Raw genomic sequence first — 17,032 nt, 5'->3', positions numbered from 1 at the left:
TATTGCTTAAATATATTACATCGATTACATGAATAGGCTATATTGTCCTTCACCATTTCATAACTTATTTTTCATTACTGAGCCATTTCCTGGACACAGCTGTGCAGACTTGCACTGCCTGCTCGGTGCTCTACCATGCAGAAATGCTTTATTATTAAATACAGACACTTAATGCAGAATATTAATGAACACTCACCGAAGTTAGAGTCAGAATGTATGTAGCCTATTTCTAAGAAAGATCCGTCCGATGAACTTTCTTACACAAACTTCTTCGCAGATGTCCGTGACTTTTCCTCCAGCGCTGACAGCAAAGATGCCTAGTGAGAAAATGCATAAATGTCCAGAAAGGATGTCCTCTCCACTTCGACTGATAATCGCCGCGTTCGTCGTCTTCATATTGACTTTATCAAGTCTTCAACTTCACAAAAAAACCGTCCTCACGTCATTTAAAGTTCTGGGTGAAAGCAGACATGTAGAATGTATTTGCAAGCTGTTGGGAACCGCCACAAGTGCGTAACTACCGCACGCGACGCGAAAAAAAATTGAAAGCGACCGTTATAATCAACTTAATATTATAGTGGTTTCGTTGAAGTTTTGTAGCGTCGCGTCGCTCTTTTACAGTGTAGATACGGCGTTAGAGTCTGTAATAAAGCTTTGTAAGATGGCAACTGTAAGAATTCGGGGGCTGCTTGACTTCTTCGTCCGAGTGCACTGTAAAGCTGTCACCCACTCCGGGCAATCTGTCACTCCTGACTTTTTCTATGCGGATTCCTGCGCTTCGGCCCGCCCCTTTTCTGTCATCGCTGTCGAGTCCTGACCAATCAACAGGCGAAGCGCTGTCATCTATGATGGTGCCAGCTTTTACCATCACTGAATGACCTCTTGACCGCAGTACTTTTCAGTTTTTTTATTATTATTATTTTTTGTCCATATCTATTTGAGTATTTTTACGTTTAACACAAATCTGCTGTATTATGAATGGATTTACATAGGTTAATTTAAAATGGACACATTGCTTCTGATTCTGTACCAAACCATATGCTTGGATACTTTTATTTCTCTTTTTAAAATATCTCTGGATATCTGTTTGCTTTTAACAACAGTGTATTGTATATGCTGATATAATCAAAATCAATGGATTGTATATTTTGACAATCAAAATCACTTAAAAAAACAACAAAAAAAAAACATGCCATCCGAAATGCTTGGCCGTTTTTATTTATTTATTATTATTAAAAATACACTTTAACCTGGGTTTTGAGAAAAAAAGCATCCCTTTATTCTGGAGGGACAGTAATTAAGTAGACAACATTTTAGTTAAAAATATAGAAAATTAGGTCTATGCAACTACTTAGGTTAAGTGAATTGGTATAAATATTGTGGCATCAACTCACCGTCTTTATCTAAAAGTAACATGGCACCATGCCCCACGAAGGTCACTGACCTTGAGGTAAATGCTGCTCTTTCTTACACTATTTTCATAGGATATTCAAACTTTAAACCTGAACATAAACTGTATTTTTATGTTCAACTTAAAATTGTATTATTTGATATACACTTAATAAATATAATAATTTTTCTGAGTTCCTGCCCATTTAAGAGTTAAATAAGACACAAAAGGACAGAGAGGTCATGACTTGTCGGTCATGTCTTTGAGAGGACAAAAGTTGATGTTGTTTTGCATGCTCCCATGTGGAATATTTTGCACACAAACTGACCGCCGAGGGCAGAAGAACTGGTTTTTGGGTTTTAGATCATTATGAAGACAATTCACAGTTGGAACTTGCAAGCTGGCCTACGTGTTGACACAATAAGCAGGAGCTTGTGTACTTAAACTGTCATAAGGGCCACGTCACCTCACTATACTGTACGTGAAAACAACAGAACTGATGTTATCTGTATCTGGGCTGTCAACTTAAAATAGCACACAAGTGACCCACACCAACAAGTTTATTTTCTGCATGTTTTCACCTTCCAAAAGAATCAGTATAAATGATGTGATGATTCCAACACACCATTTAAAACATGTTACAAAGTTTACTCTGGCACACACTGTCTCACAAAAGATGATAAACTGCTGCATTGTTGATGTACATGTCAAAATTATTTATAGGTTAAAAATATTTTGTGCTGATTTAATAAGTTATTTTCTCTTTTAGTCTTTTGAAGAAAAAGATACACTGAACTACTTCAGGAATGAATCATGATATCTATTCTTCAAAAAATAGTCTGGTAATTTATTTCAAATATTCTGACTTTCTTAGGTGCCATTTACAGTACATGTAAAACACTTTTTATCTCTACTATTTTGTAAATTATTATTAAATGTGAACTGTACCGTAACAAATTTCACTCACTTGACTCCAAAGAACATAATTTATCTCCATCAAGTGGAGAATATGCAGTACTACCACCTGAGACAGTTACACTAAGACTAATAAGGAGTGTTATAATACTGATGTTTTCTTATCAGTGTAAGACTTACATTGCTTTACTGTTAAGTGTAAAGATGACCAACTTCAAAACGCTTAATAGATGCACAATATCACTGCCATGAGGAATGTACAGTGGGTACGGAAAGTATTCAGACCCCCTTAAATTTTTCACTCTTTGTTATATTGCAGCCATTTGCTAAAATCATTTAAGTTCATTTTTTTTCCTCATTGTACACACAGCACCCCACATTGACAGAAAAACACAGAATTGTTGACATTTTTGCACATTTATTAAAAAAGAAAAACTGAAATATCACATGGTCCTAAGTATTCAGACCCTTTGCTCAGTATTTAGTAGAAGCACCCTTTTGATCTAATACAGCCATGAGTCTTTTTGGGAAAGATGCAACAAGTTTTTCACACCTGGATTTGGGTATCCTCTGCCATTCCTCCTTGGAGATCCTCTCCAGTTCTATCAGGTTGGATGGTAAACGTTGGTGGACAGTCATTTTCAGGTCTCTCCAGAGATGCTCAATTGGGTTTAAGTCAGGGCTCTGGCTGGGCCATTCAAGAACAGTCACGGAGTTGTTGTGAAGCCACTCCTTCGTTATTTTAGCTGTGTGCTTAGGGTCATTGTCTTGTTGGAAGGTGAACCTTCGGCCCAGTCTGAGGTCCAGAGCACTCTGGAGAAGGTTTTCGTCCAGGATATCCCTGTACTTGGCCGCATTCATCTTTCCCTCGATTGCAACCAGTCGTCCTGTCCCTGCAGCTGAAAAACACCCCCACAGCATGATGCTGCCACCACCATGCTTCACTGTTGAGATTGTATTGGACAGGTGACGAGCAGTGCCTGGTTTTCTCCACACATACCGCTTAGAATTAAGGCCAAAAAGTTCTATCTTGGTCTCATCTGACCAGAGAATCTTATTTATCACCATCTTGGAGTCCTTCAGGTGTGCTTTCATGTGTCTTGCACTGAGGAGAGGCTTCCGTCGGGCCACTCTGCCATAAAGCCCCGACTGGTGGATGGCTGCAGTGATGGTTGAATTACTACAACTTTCTCCCATCTCCCGACTGCATCTCTGGAGCTCAGCCAGAGTGATCTTTGGGTTCTTCTTTACCTCTCTCACCAAGGCTCTTCTCCCCCGATAGCTCAGTTTGGCCGGACGCCAGCTCTAGGAAGGGTTCTGGTCGTCCCAAACGTCTTCCATTTAAGGATCATGGAGGCCACTGTGCTCTTATGAGCCTTAAGTGCAGCAGAAATGTTTTTGTAACCTTGGCCAGATCTGTGCCTTGCCACAATTCTGTCTCTGAGCTCTTTAGGCAGTTCCTTTGACCTCATGATTCTCATTTGCTCTGACATGCACTGTGAGCTGTAAGGTCTTATATAGACCGGTGTGTGGCTTTCCTAATCAAGTCCAATCAGTATAATCAAACACAGCTGGACTCAAATGAAGGTGTAGAACCATCTCAAGGATGATCAGAAGAAATGGACAGCACCTGAGTTAAATATATGAGTGTCACAGCAAAGGGTCTGAATACTTAGGACCATGTGATATTTCAGTTTTTCTTTTGTAATAAATGTGCAAAAATGTCAAGAATTCTGTGTTTTTCTGTCAATGTGGGGTGCTGTGTGTACAATAATGAGGAAAAAAATGAACTTAAATGATTTTAGCAAATGGCTGCAATATAACAAAGAGTGAAAAATGTAAGGGGGTCTGAATACTTTCCGTACCCACTGTATGTATTTACACTAACACTGATTTACACATTTCCCTTTCTATTCAATACTGATTGTAACAATATAATCAACATATATATATATAACATACATGTGTGTGTGTGTGTGTGTGTGTGTGCACACGTGTTCATTATGTGTGCTCTTGTACAGGCTCTACAAAGTCTTCACCATGGTACAGCCCAAAGTGGAGTTCACCCTGCTGGGCAGCGGCCCATGACATCTGTAAACTGCTGAAGCGAGCTGCCCAGGTCCCTTTGGGATCTACCACCACCACCCCGCCGAGACCCTCCACCCGCTCCTTCATATATGCAAGAGCCAGGTCACTCGCTTCCTCTGGGGTCTTCCCTAGAGAACATAGAAGAATACACACTTAACTATATTATCAAGCTAGTGCATTGTATTATCATTCCAGATCTCTCTGCCAGATGTTGGTGACCATAAAGTGCACGATAAGGAAGGTGATCATGAAAATGGTTAAAATACTATGGAATGGATCTCAGGTGAGACCAAATAAATCTTATCAACACCCCGCTCATTTAAACACATATAAAAAAAAAGGCGAGTTCAGCAAAAACGCTTGCCGTTGTGTTTCCACACACACAAGGCAAAAGCATGCACACTCAAATCACCTCAACAGAAAACAAAGGCTAACTCACACTACAAAAGATACTGGCTGGATAAAAAGAGGCCCTGTTATATGAAATGTCCTTCTGAGGATGTACAGACTGGTTAATCTTCACTTTACTGCTCAGAAAGCTCTACACCTCTGACTTCCATGTGTCTACTCATTGCAAGTGGTGCTGGAGGAGGTTTTACGAAACACACCATAAAAGACTGGCTCAAATTGTTTTTGCTCAGACCCATGAAGTGAGCAATGTTTACCTAAACAGACTTGAGGTCAAGCATCTTAACGAGGCCCTCAATCTCAGTTAATGTGTAGCTGAAGTAATTCAAGCTGTTTATTCACTGGCTAAAATGCTGCTAGGAATCATTCTCACAGCTATTCATGAACACATGTGAACAGTCCATTTGAGCTCATGTCAATATACCAGTTGCTTCTAAATCTGTATTACAATGCAGATTAACTTATGGTCCAAGACGTGACATTTCTAGATGCCATGCCGTAATAATACTAAAACTGCCGATTACAAGTGCACAGTATATAGGAAGAGAGATATCAGTTGGCCATATGGCTAGTTGAACTTTTCTTTATATATTACGATAATTGTGTCTAGTATAATGTACTATAGGACAGGCATTATTGCAAAATAAACCCTGACAGGTTTATTTTGACTCCATCCTTATGCAAAGCTCTTGCACTAGTGCACAGTTATGTATTATTAATCTGTAGTTACAGTTACTTTTCAAGTATTAAACTAGTTTTAAATTAACTTTTTTAATTACAATCTTACGTGTCTTTGTCTAATTTTAAGTTCTCTGCAATCCAGCTCTAGCTGTCTTTCACAAGTTCCTAGTAATTCCAAAAAAAAAACTGTGGACTCCTATGCTTCATGCTTACCATGTACTGTATATTAAAATGAATACCAAAGTCCTTCAAGATTATTTTAAAATACATTTCGTAGTCATTTGTTTAGATACTCAGCTTTTATAACTTGTGTTAATATGAAAAAAAACCGTTTAGAAGTTGAGGTACGATTTTTTTTTTTTTTTTTGAAGGAAATCTCTTTTGAATGAGTGGAACGCATTTATTTTGTCAAAAAAGACAGTAAAAACAGCAATATTTTGAAACAATATTCCAATTCAAAATAACCATTTTCTTTTACATTTTTATCAATGTTGAAAACATATAAATGTCTTTACCGTCACTTTCGATCAATTTAATGTGTCCTTGCACAAAGAAAAAAAATTTCATTCACTGTTTTAAATAGTACTGATCCCAAACTTTTGAACGGTAGTGTATACAGTTTAGCAGTCATTATAAAAAATATATGGCCACCTGATACAACTGACCAAACAGAATCAAGTATTACAGATAGTGAAAAGTCTAATGTTCATAGTTAAAATAAATATTTGTGTAAAAACTATGGTAATTCTGTTTGTGAAAAATGAGAAAAAGATCCCCAAGCTTTGTTGGTTTACGCTAAATAGGTTGTGCTGATCTTGTAACACATGCCTTGCTCCATGTGAAAGAGAACCAGTCTGGACAGAGTGACCTTCATAATGGCTTCCCCATGGCCTGTGGGTGAGACAGCCCCAATCTTGTTATCTGCATAGCCACCACATCCTGAGAATCAGAGATAGAAACAAAGATCCTGAGGGAGACTTTCCTACACACACACACACACACTCAGCAAACCTGTTGCTTCAGATAACCATCCACCTATTTAAGACAAACCCTGATAATAATCACTGCATAACAGAGAATAAAGCATCTGTCTTTTTTTCATTTTTGTTTATTTACTTATTAAGCAGACAATAGCAGCTCTTTTATCTATCATTAACTAGTGTGTGTGTGATTCCCACAGGTTAAAGTGTGTCCTGAGCGAATGTATGTGGAGGGTGCTGTGCTGAGCTAGGGATTAAATCTGTGGTTTGAATATTAACTCAGCAGGCAACAAGCTCTCATGAGCAGCTGAAATGTACTCACATTACTGCATGTCCAAAGGTCAAAGTTCAATCCCTGTCACACCAGCTGCTTAGGGTTAGTCAAATTAAAGGTTTCATTTTTCAACTATTTAAATATTTTCTTCTATTTCAGCTCAATATACAGAAACAGCAATAAGTAAGCAATTGTAGGCTGATTCCTCCCAACTTTGTAAGCACAAGAGCTCTGTGGTGCAAATCAAATCAACGCCCCTTACATACACTACAAAACAGCAGGTTTGGATTTACCAACACACGGCGTGTCTCCCACACGACCCTCCATGTTATTAATCATTCCACCAGTGGATGTAGCACAAGCAATGTTTCCGTCTATGTCCACAGCTACTGCACCTACTGTTCCCATCTTGCCCCTGAAACACGCACACAAAAAAATGGCTTTAAAAACACACACAAACAAAATGGCCAACTTAGTGGTAGCAAAGGAATAATAGCTGACTAGAAATAAACAAAGAAAGAAATTAGATAAAGTCGATAAACAATTATGTCATTTCAAATTTATTTCTGTCATGACAACTTTAGGAGTGTTTGGCATGGTAATGGATGTGACAATGTTAATGTTTTATCTTGGTGGAATAGATCTCTTACTCTGCTGCTGCAGAGCAAATACGGGACTTGCTAGTGACAATACCATACACGACACACTGATGTGAGCAAGTAAGACATGCTGCTGCTGTACAATTGTAATGATTCATGTCTGTGTTCCTCTGTCTTGTCCCATGTTTAGCAGTTCCCATTATGTTGATTAGTCTCCCCAAGTGTTTCTGATTTACCATGCCCCCTTGTTATCTTGTTTAGCTTGTTTGCCTGTGTATTTAAGCCCTGTGTCTAGTCTCAGTCTTTGTGAGTTCTTGTTATTATATGTTGGCTGTTTGGTTCCTGTGTCCTGTTTCCCTAGTCTGAGTTTGTTTAGTTTTGGGTTTATTTAATAAAGTTTGCTGCACATGGATCCTGCTTCCTTCCTGGGAAATGTGAATTCCCCACAGCAGATCTATACAGGTGGAGCTGGGGAAGGTGGAGGGTTTCTGAAAGTGTACTGCAAACTGCTTAAAGGGTTAGTTCACCCAAAAATGAAAATTCTGTCAGTAATTACTCACCCTCATGTTGTTCCAACCCCGTAAGACCTTCGTTCATCTTCGGAACACAAATTAAGATATTTTTGATTAAATCTTAAAGTTGTTTAACTCCTCCATAGGCTTCCAAGGAACCGAAACTTGCTGGCCCAAAAAATGTATTAAAGACATCGTTAATATAGTCCAAGTGACTCCAGTGGCTCAATCTTAAGTTTATAAAGCGACGAGAATACTTTTTGTGCGCAAAAACAAACAAAAATAACGACTTTATTCCACTTTTCATTTCCTTCTCTCTGGGCCTCGGGTCTTTTTGCGTAGTGTTTAAGCGTAGCGCGTCTGTGTTGCACGTCACCACGTATCACACATGACAAGCGTCGGCCAATAGTGAGCCTACGTGGTGACGTGTAACACAGACGCGCTGCGCAAAAACACTACGCGAACCAACTAGAGGTCCAGAGAGAAGGAAATAAATAGTGGAATAAAGTCGTTATTTTTGTTTGTTTTTGCGCACAAAAAGTATTCTCGTCGCATGATAAACTTAAGATTGAGCCACTGGAGTCACTTGGACTATATTAACGATGTCTTTAATACATTTTCTGGGCCAGCAAGTTTCGGTTCCTTAGAAGCCTATGGAGGAGTTAGACAACTCTCAGATTTAATCAAAAATATCTTAATTTGTGTTCCGAAGATGAACGAAGGTCTTACGGGGTTGGAACAACATGAGGGTGAGTAATTACTGACAGAATTTTCATTTTTGGGTGAACTAACCCTTTAAGCAAATGCTGACCAAGTATTTGAAAGTTGAGCAGCAAGCTCATGGCTACAGCAGGAACCAATCAGCTGTGCTCTATAGAAAATTACTGTAAGCAGATTGAAGAGAACTCAATGCTGAACTTCCACACTGTGATGGATCGTTTCTGAGTGTGCATACACCTGAAGTGCACACACAGAAAGCTGACTCTCAGACAGAGTTCTGTGTATATTTATATTATACAGTAATAGTTTTCACAAGCACTATAAAGGACTTTTTATTTAATTTGCATCTTTGTGCTATTGTATTGTGCTATTGCCTACTGATTTGAACTGTAGTGCAGCAAGACTGGTATCATTATATAATTTATAAAATGTATTAACTTGGAACCAATTTAAAATGTAGGCTACTTTTGGCTTACTATATAGTAATATAGTGGAGCCAATTTACAAAATAGCACCATTTAGGCAATGGTCTCTTGCTACACATTCTCACTGAGGACTAAGCCCCCTTGAGAATCGCCTTCTAGAGTTTCATGACAAAACTTTGTATATAATGTACATTTGAAATGAATGCACAAAATACTATGCAAAACCACTGACTTTCCTTTAACATTTTTCTTTTTCAATGGACACATATGTACTGCATGTATGTGTGTGTGTGCTTGTGTTGACATAATATGGATATTACAAGCAAGCAAGAAAGTCACAGGTTTGAAGCAACATGAAGGTAAACGATGAAAGAATTTTCATTTTAGGGTGAACAATCCCTTTAACTATTGTTGCGACTTTTTATCTTAGTAGAAGTTCTAGACATTAGACATCTTATGCCAAAAACATTATGTCAGCACTTTGTACCAGTTTTCATTACATAAAAGCTTTACATTTGGCATTCCACAGGGTTGGCATCTGGCTTCAGGTTCTTCTTCCAGCGCATCTTGGCATAGTCTGTGATCAATGACTCCTCAGGCACTTCCGGTACACCCATGCTTCTGGCAAACTTAGAGGCCCCTTCAGCTGTCAGACACAAGTGGTTGGTCTCCAGAGAGAAGACAGACATCATTCACATTATTAATTTGACTATTTGAAATGTAAAGTGTTCTTAAATCATATAATGGTTGTATTCAATGTATGCAAAAAGCAGTTGATAGCATATAGCAGGGGTCGGCAACCTTTTTGTCATAAAGTGCCATTTTTAAGTTTCCGAGTTCATCACTGTGCCACAACACACACATAGCCTATAAATATAAATATAGGGTGGTTGACATGACATGGCCTTTTTTTGGTCCAATGTGTCAATGTTAAGTAAATTATAGAAAAATATATCAAAAACTGTGGTGATATTGCTCAGAAAGTGCTGTTTTATATGGACATACAGAGCATTCATGGGTTTAATCTTCTATTTTTTCACAATTTTCAGCCAAACCAGAATAAGCTCATATGGCGTGACTGTCCCAAGCACATTTCACAAATTTTGATTTTGAATAAAAACAAGAAAATGAATTCATTTTCTGTTTATTCAATCATATATTGATATCCCAGATGTCTTGTGAGTCTGCTTGACTAAAAGTTCAGGCATAATATTTTGAAGCAGCCCTTAACTAAAACATTTTGTCCCGAAAATGGATATCATAAGGTGTGACGCCATATTCCTTTTTTTAAACGGGCAATTGTTTGGAGACCTTTGGGGTGTGGGGGTCCTCCTTCTTCGAGGAGGAAGAACAGCACCTCAGAAGGACACTGAAAGTTACAATCTGAGTTTTCTCTCTTCATGTTTAAAAAAAAATCAAGTATATCCGGCACTCCTGCTTCAGTTCCCTTTTGCGCTGTCTTTTGGTGTGACTAATTTTACACAAAAATGCCCAAATGAAATTACTTTTCAGTCAAAATTACCTTCAAAACTATATTGTCATATTGTAGTTAGCATGGTTCTAGCATGTTAGCATAAAAGCACATTGCTTAATGTCATGCTAAGTACATGAAACCTCATATGGTGTGACACAAAATCATAAGGTGTGACAGTGTTTTCTTGTCACACCATATGATTATTTTGTCACACTATATGATATGAATTGCATTTAAATACATAAATAATGCTCTTAGATACATATTTTATAACTAATAGTTAAGTTTATTGAATATTTCCTCCTTTTAACACATTTTGATACTATATTATGTACACATTTAATATCTATACACCAACTCAATTTGGTGAATCCCTACTATCCCATTTTCAAGCTGAATCCATGTTAAACTACAGCATTTTGTCACTCAAATGTTTCCCTTTATTTATTTATTTATTTTTTCAGTTTGAGGTAGATTTCAGTATATGGCGAGATAATGCGAATAAAGAAAGAACAAGGAAATGATACATCAGCTTGCTGTTCAGTCATTGTTTTACTCATCCTCATTTTGAAATGAATTTATGCATTAAATAAAAAAAAATGTTCAATGATTTACTATAAAGATTGTTAGAATTCATGTAGTTAATATTCAGCAGATTAAAATAAAAAGTGCAACATCAAATGAATACAGTAAGTGGATTAATGAATGTGTTATAAACATGATTCTTTGCTACTTTGAGTAGAACTCATTGTTTTAAACTATTTTGTGATTTTTTCTGTAAGTGAAACAATGATTCACTTGTCAAACTAAGCTTGGTTGTTTGTTAAATGCAGCTAATACAGATTTTTGCATACAGATTGATGTGTGGTGTGACACATATGGCGTGACACCATGTCATTTGGTGTGACATTCAGAATTTTGAAAGAAATTAAGGCTTTTGGGTTATTAATCATAACATCACCAATGTGACAGATGGGGAATAGTGCCAGCAAAGGTTACAAGCATTTTGGTACTTTTATAACAAGGTATTCCCAAATTAATTTGAAGTATATTGAAAGATTACAAGTAAACGTCTATCTATGAGTGATGATAAAGTAAAATAATGTAAAATGTAACATATTTGCACATAAGAAATGCTATACTTTTATATAGTAATGATAAAGAATCAGGATAAATTGACTTACATTATCACATTATACCCCTTTTTAATTTAATACACAATAACATTCATGTCACACCATATGACATTTTTAGTCACTAAGACAGTAAACTAGTGAATAAATGTACATTTTAGGACAAAATCTACAAGACCACATATATATTTGGAAATATAAGAGTTGGTAGAATATAACCCAATGAGTTCCATGACTTACATTTGAGATTTAAAAAAAAAATTTTTTTTTTGCCAAATGTCAACCACCTGATAATCAGTAGGCTACAGAATATCTCATTGTTATTATATATCCAAAAGAGAACTGTTTTGAACAACTCCCAAAAGTTAGAAGTTAAGAATTTTTTTTACATTTTAAAGATAAATTCATTAATCTGGTGCACTTTGAGTCACCCGAATCTACTATTAAAAATAAATAATCCACCCGCAAAACCGACCATATTCTTTGATTTAGATATCTGCATCTGATCATCACATTGATTACAATTATTCAAATTCTTAGTGTTAAGCATGATATGGTAACATATCACACTGAAGTAGACTGCTTTAAAATGAACATTTATTTAAAATAAAAGTTCTTCTTTTGGCAAAATTTCATTTCCTTAATAGCCTAAACAGAGGCTTTACTCCCTTCAAGCTTAAATTGTCAATGTTTCATTACATCACTGTTTGAAAACACTCAGAATAATTTTTTGTACATTTTCCCCTAAGGGCATTTTCCCCTAATTTTATTAAATGTATGCTCCATCTTTCATTTCAAATTCTTAAATTCAAATATATTCAATTAAAGGGATAGTTCGCCCAAAAATGATATTTAGCCCATGATTTACTCACCCTCAAGCCGTTCGAGATGTATATGTCAATCTTTTTTCAGACGAACACATTTTCAGTTATTTTAGAAAATGTCTTAGATCTTTTAGTGGTTATAGTGTGAAGCAATGGGGTCCAGCTCGTTGAAGTCCGCAAATGAGCATGCATCCTTCACAAAAGTAATCCATCCGGCTCCAGGGGGATAAACGAAGGCCTTCCGAGGGTAATCCGTGCGGTTTTGTAGTAAAAATATACATATTTAAAACTTTATAAACGAAAATAACTGGCTTCCGGTGGCGGTCGGCGCGCGTTCATGGAGATGGAAGCGTCGTGACGTAGTACGAACGTGACAGCGCAACCAGAGAGCAGAGCAAAACAAAACTCTACGTTCGTTCTACGTCACGACGCTTCCTACGCTACGTCGTACGTCATATGCCAGCTTCCATCTCCGTGAACGCGCGTCGACCGCGACCGGAAGCCAGTTATTTTCGTTTATAAAGTTTTAAATATGTATATTTTTACGACAAAACCGCACGGATTACCCTCGGAAGGCCTTCGTTTATCCCCCTGGAGCCGGATGGATTACTTTTGTGAAGGATGCATGCACATTTGCGGACTTCAACGAGCTGGACCCCATAGCTTCACACTATAACCACTGAAAGATCTAAGACATTTTCTAAAATAACTGAAAATGTGTTCGTCTGAAAAAAGATTGACATATACATCTCGAACAGCTTGAGGGTGAGTAAATCATGGCTTAAATATCATTTTTGGGCGAACTATCCCTTTAAAATAAGTAGACACTAGGCTGTTACCAATCAAATTAAATAATTTACATTGAAAAATTATAACTGTATTAAATTAGATTATTTTAAATATTTTTGAATATACAAATAAGGAATGTTGAAAAGAATTATACTTTATGAAACTAGCGTTTTGTCATTCAACGTTGACAGTTGCTTGAGAAGTTGAATTCGTTCTCTATCTCGGTTGCTTCTAACCACAGTGGTTAAAAATGGTACGGTCCACAATAGGGGTGTCTGAAATCGCTTTACATTAAAATGTTCCTACAGTGAAAATAGGAGTTGACTTGTATTGTAACTGTAATTATATTTTTTCACAATATCAGAAAAATTATCTGACCCCCCCAAAACTGATATTTCTGTCCCTTTGGGGGAACTAATTCGAACTATCATGGCCGATCACGTGAAAATCGGCCAATTCCGGTCACCAGTGGATCAATCGGTGCATCTCTACTCCTAACTTAATAAAATAAGCTTTTTTTACTATGAGGAATTATTACATCAAAATGTAGATCTGTGTGCAGGTAGACTACTTTATCTGAATGAAATACATCTCGCATTTGCTTGTGTGCCAGCGATTAACACTGGCACGCGTGCCTTAGGTTGCCGACCCCTGGCATATAGCCTAGTATTGCTTAATTATTGTGTACTGTGTATCACGTTTTTAATCTTCGTAACTGTAGATTACTCAAAACTAAATCTCCCATGGTGGTCATGTACAGTATTTTGGGAATACAGGTATATGATGAATTTTACAAGAATACCTTCTCCATGACAAGCCTGGCCAGTTGCACAGGGTTAGCCACTCTTCTGACTGCTGACACAGCCCCGCTAGCTAGTGACTTGCCATCCATCACAATTGCATCCATCTCTACCTCCCCCTTCACGTTTAGCACTGAACCGCAACCTATGACATACGGGCATTACCCAAGTTTTCTACTTATTCTGGATGTAGTATTAGGTATTAGACATGAAATATATAAAATGAATTAAACATGAATATTATGAGTACCTGCATTGAATCTTGGGTTGTTCTCCATTAAGGTCACTGCTTCAACCACAGCATCCATGGCACTTCCACCCTTCTGGAGGATGGCATACCCAGTCCTGGCTGCCTCTTTCACACCGATAGTAGAGAGTTCAACTCTTTCTTTAGGAATATGACCAGCACCTCCATGCACCACCACTACAGGCAGCATATCTGTCTACAAACACATAAATAGCAAATATTCTTGGCATAGCACAATCCTTTACGTCACCATGAAATCAAAATGTACTATTCTTATTTTTTTAATGGAATAATGCAGTATTTATTAATAATGATTTATCTGTGCACATCATTATTGTTTTTAAATTCATATCCCTTAGTAATCTTTAATCAAAGTAACTTCCCTTTCTTGCAATGACATTTCTTTTCTTATTACGGGTTTACTGGACCGTTTCACTCAGATATACCTCATTCAATTCTGCTGACTTTGTTTAGAACTACTTTCGGCACATGATTCAAGAATTACATTTAAAAATTATTTATAGCATATATTTGGTTATAACTTGTAAAGATGTTTTTATATATTTTGGCGGATATTATGATTTTATATGGTACATTTAAATTTACATAAAAGTAAAAGAAGTAACTCTAAACTATATGTTTTAAGGTTATTATGTTTGAATTTCTAATTTTTGACTGTTTTGATAAAAAAAATCTGGTTATACAATTATTGCAGCTGAAGAGTTAAAGTATAAAAATGTAATGCAGTCTGTTTTATTCAATTAATATATTTTAAATGTATTTTTATTTGTTTAATTTTTTTGTAAATCTTATGTTTGTTATATTTGTTTGGATTGTATCTATTTTTATATTTTATTCATTAAATAAAAAAGCAATACAACACTCGCAATCGTTCAGTTGGTTTGAATATTTTTTTTCCAGTAGTCGTTTGACCTAATGTAGGCTAAAACCAGCTTCAAAACACACATAATATTTAGCTTTTCTTTACGTAGCACATGGCTAAACTGTATGACTATTAAACCAGATGTCATACACATTTACATACAGTAATAAGTATAAGTCAGCGTTTTTTTAAATACTTTACGATCACAATAAATCTGTCCACAGGCCTACTGCATTTCAGCATGTGCAATCCAAATACTGAACGGCTATAATGTAAATTAATTTACAATGCCTCTTCAAATTGCGTAACTAATTTAGTTTACAAGTTGTTACTTATCACCCAAACTGACATCCCATCGTCAAATAAAGTGCGAGTGTAATTGTTTTTTAAACTGTCAACAGATCAACAAATCCAAATGGAGGGTTTTTGTCATTCTGTGACACGTGTGCGTGCCCACATGCATAACATTAAAAATGATATTTACCAAGGGTTCCTCGCATTAACGACAGGACCATAAAAATCAGAGATAACAGAAGTGCATTGAAAGTGACGTAAGCAGCAGATTGTATCACGAGGAGATGTGAGCACACAGCAATGACAGCATGCTTGCTACAGAGAAAAACACCAAAATAAAAGTCCTCTCATGAATGCCATCACCTCAGGGGTGCAAAATTCGGTTCCTGAGGGGCCACAGTCCTGCAGAGTTTAGTTCTGCTTTAACACACATCCCTGTAGTTTTCAAATAAGCCTAAAGGACTTGATTAGCTGGATCAGGTGCATTTAGAGTTGAAGCTAAACTCTGCAGGGCTGTGGCCTTCAAGTAACTGAGGCAGTCATGTGAACACAGTCAAATTAAATCATATTTTGTTACAGTCTATGGATTAAATGCATCTTTAGCTTTAATACAGACAATATGAAAGGTCTGTTTTTAAAATGTATAAGCAAGGTCCTAGGCTATATATATTTTTACTCACACAGCAACTTGGAGACTTTGACGATATTTAACAGTACCCAGATATTAATGGGCAGCATCTGATCAACCAAATAATAATTATTTATTTATAAGTTGTTTAAAATATGCTCACATCTCTAGTGTCAAAGTTGGACATCGCACTGTAAAAAAATATGTTGTATTAATTTTTAAAACTTAAGTAGGCTATTCATGCAAGTTTAGTCAACTTGAAATTTTAAATTCTATTAACTGGAAAGCTGGATGTTCAAATTCAACCCAGAGAAGTTATTCTAAATATAAGTTGTGATAGCTGATTGTAACAATCGTATTTGCACGATCTTTTTAAATAGGCCTATAACAACATTTAACAATACAGTTGCTCAGGTTATGAACTGTGGTTTTATGATGGTACAAATAGAATGTGTTCCCTTTAATATGACTGAAATGTCCTACATGCATTGTAGGACAGTGATGTATGAAAATGATTTTATATTTTTTTATTTGTTATATTCCATATAAAAACTAAATCACAGTCACAAATTACCCTCACATTTTGTCACATAATGTATTGTCACTCATTTTACAGTACATTACGTGACTGTTACGCAAATGTGTTATGAAACACTCCCTGAAATAATGCCGGAACTAAACCCATTGCCATCCCATTCTATAGGGTGTGAACTGTGAACTAAAAAGGTTTTAAAGAATATAAATTAATGAAATTTTTTTTTTTTTTAGCTTAAGTGTCCACGTTGTCCCAATTTACTATGTGTTTCTAAGAGAAGACACTCGTCTGTTGCGTCCTGAATTTACACGACTTGTAGCCTACTTGCAACGCGCTGTTCTTGATCTCATGGTGAATCTCAAAGCGTCTGCTGCTGGTGGATGATGCGCGTCATCAGCGCGCTGTGATTGGAGAGCGAAAATAGGATGCTGTG

The 17,032-nt window shown here is 36.6% G+C and overlaps 1 protein-coding gene across 3 annotated transcripts; it reads right to left on the bottom strand.

Annotated features, from left to right (window-relative positions):
• Positions 1-1,932: 1,932 nt before the first annotated feature.
• Positions 1,933-15,727, bottom strand: asrgl1 (asparaginase and isoaspartyl peptidase 1). Of its 3 annotated transcripts, XM_084390625.1 has the most exons (8): positions 15,627-15,727; positions 14,263-14,455; positions 14,015-14,157; positions 9,506-9,660; positions 7,030-7,151; positions 6,311-6,421; positions 4,345-4,521; positions 1,933-2,593 (listed from the first exon to the last, which is right to left on the bottom strand). In XM_084390625.1, exons 2-8 carry the CDS (start codon positions 14,447-14,449, stop codon positions 2,529-2,531), a joined length of 960 nt encoding a protein of 319 aa, XP_084246751.1. In that variant the 5' UTR covers positions 14,450-14,455; positions 15,627-15,727; the 3' UTR covers positions 1,933-2,528. The 3 variants fall into 3 exon arrangements, with proteins under 3 accessions (XP_084246751.1, XP_084246752.1, XP_084246750.1); XM_084390626.1 differs by lacking the exon at positions 1,933-2,593 and having other exon boundaries at positions 4,166-4,521; XM_084390624.1 differs by lacking the exon at positions 1,933-2,593 and having other exon boundaries at positions 4,166-4,521; positions 14,263-14,451; positions 15,627-15,695.
• Between the last annotated feature and the right edge of the window lie 1,305 nt (positions 15,728-17,032).

The sequence above is a fragment of the Rutilus rutilus genome, assembly GCF_951802725.1.
Source record: "Rutilus rutilus genome assembly, chromosome: 20".
Lineage (NCBI taxonomy): Eukaryota > Metazoa > Chordata > Actinopteri > Cypriniformes > Leuciscidae > Rutilus > Rutilus rutilus.
The sequence above is the reverse complement of the archived record's forward strand: the minus strand, read 5'-3'. Positions and strand labels throughout refer to the sequence as shown.

Bases quoted from the DNA above. Each gene is read 5' to 3' on its own strand.
- asrgl1 (XM_084390624.1), bottom strand. From the start codon at position 15,657: ATGGTCCTGTCGTTAATGCGAGGAACCCTTG. The intron at 14,452-15,626 runs GTAAATATCATT...GTTTGTAGACAG, and splicing joins GTTAATGCGAGGAACCCTTG to ATATGCTGCCTGTAGTGGTG. The intron at 7,152-9,505 runs GTAAAGCTTTTA...TGCGTGTTTCAG, and splicing joins AACCCTGTGGAATGCCAAAT to GGGCAAGATGGGAACAGTAG.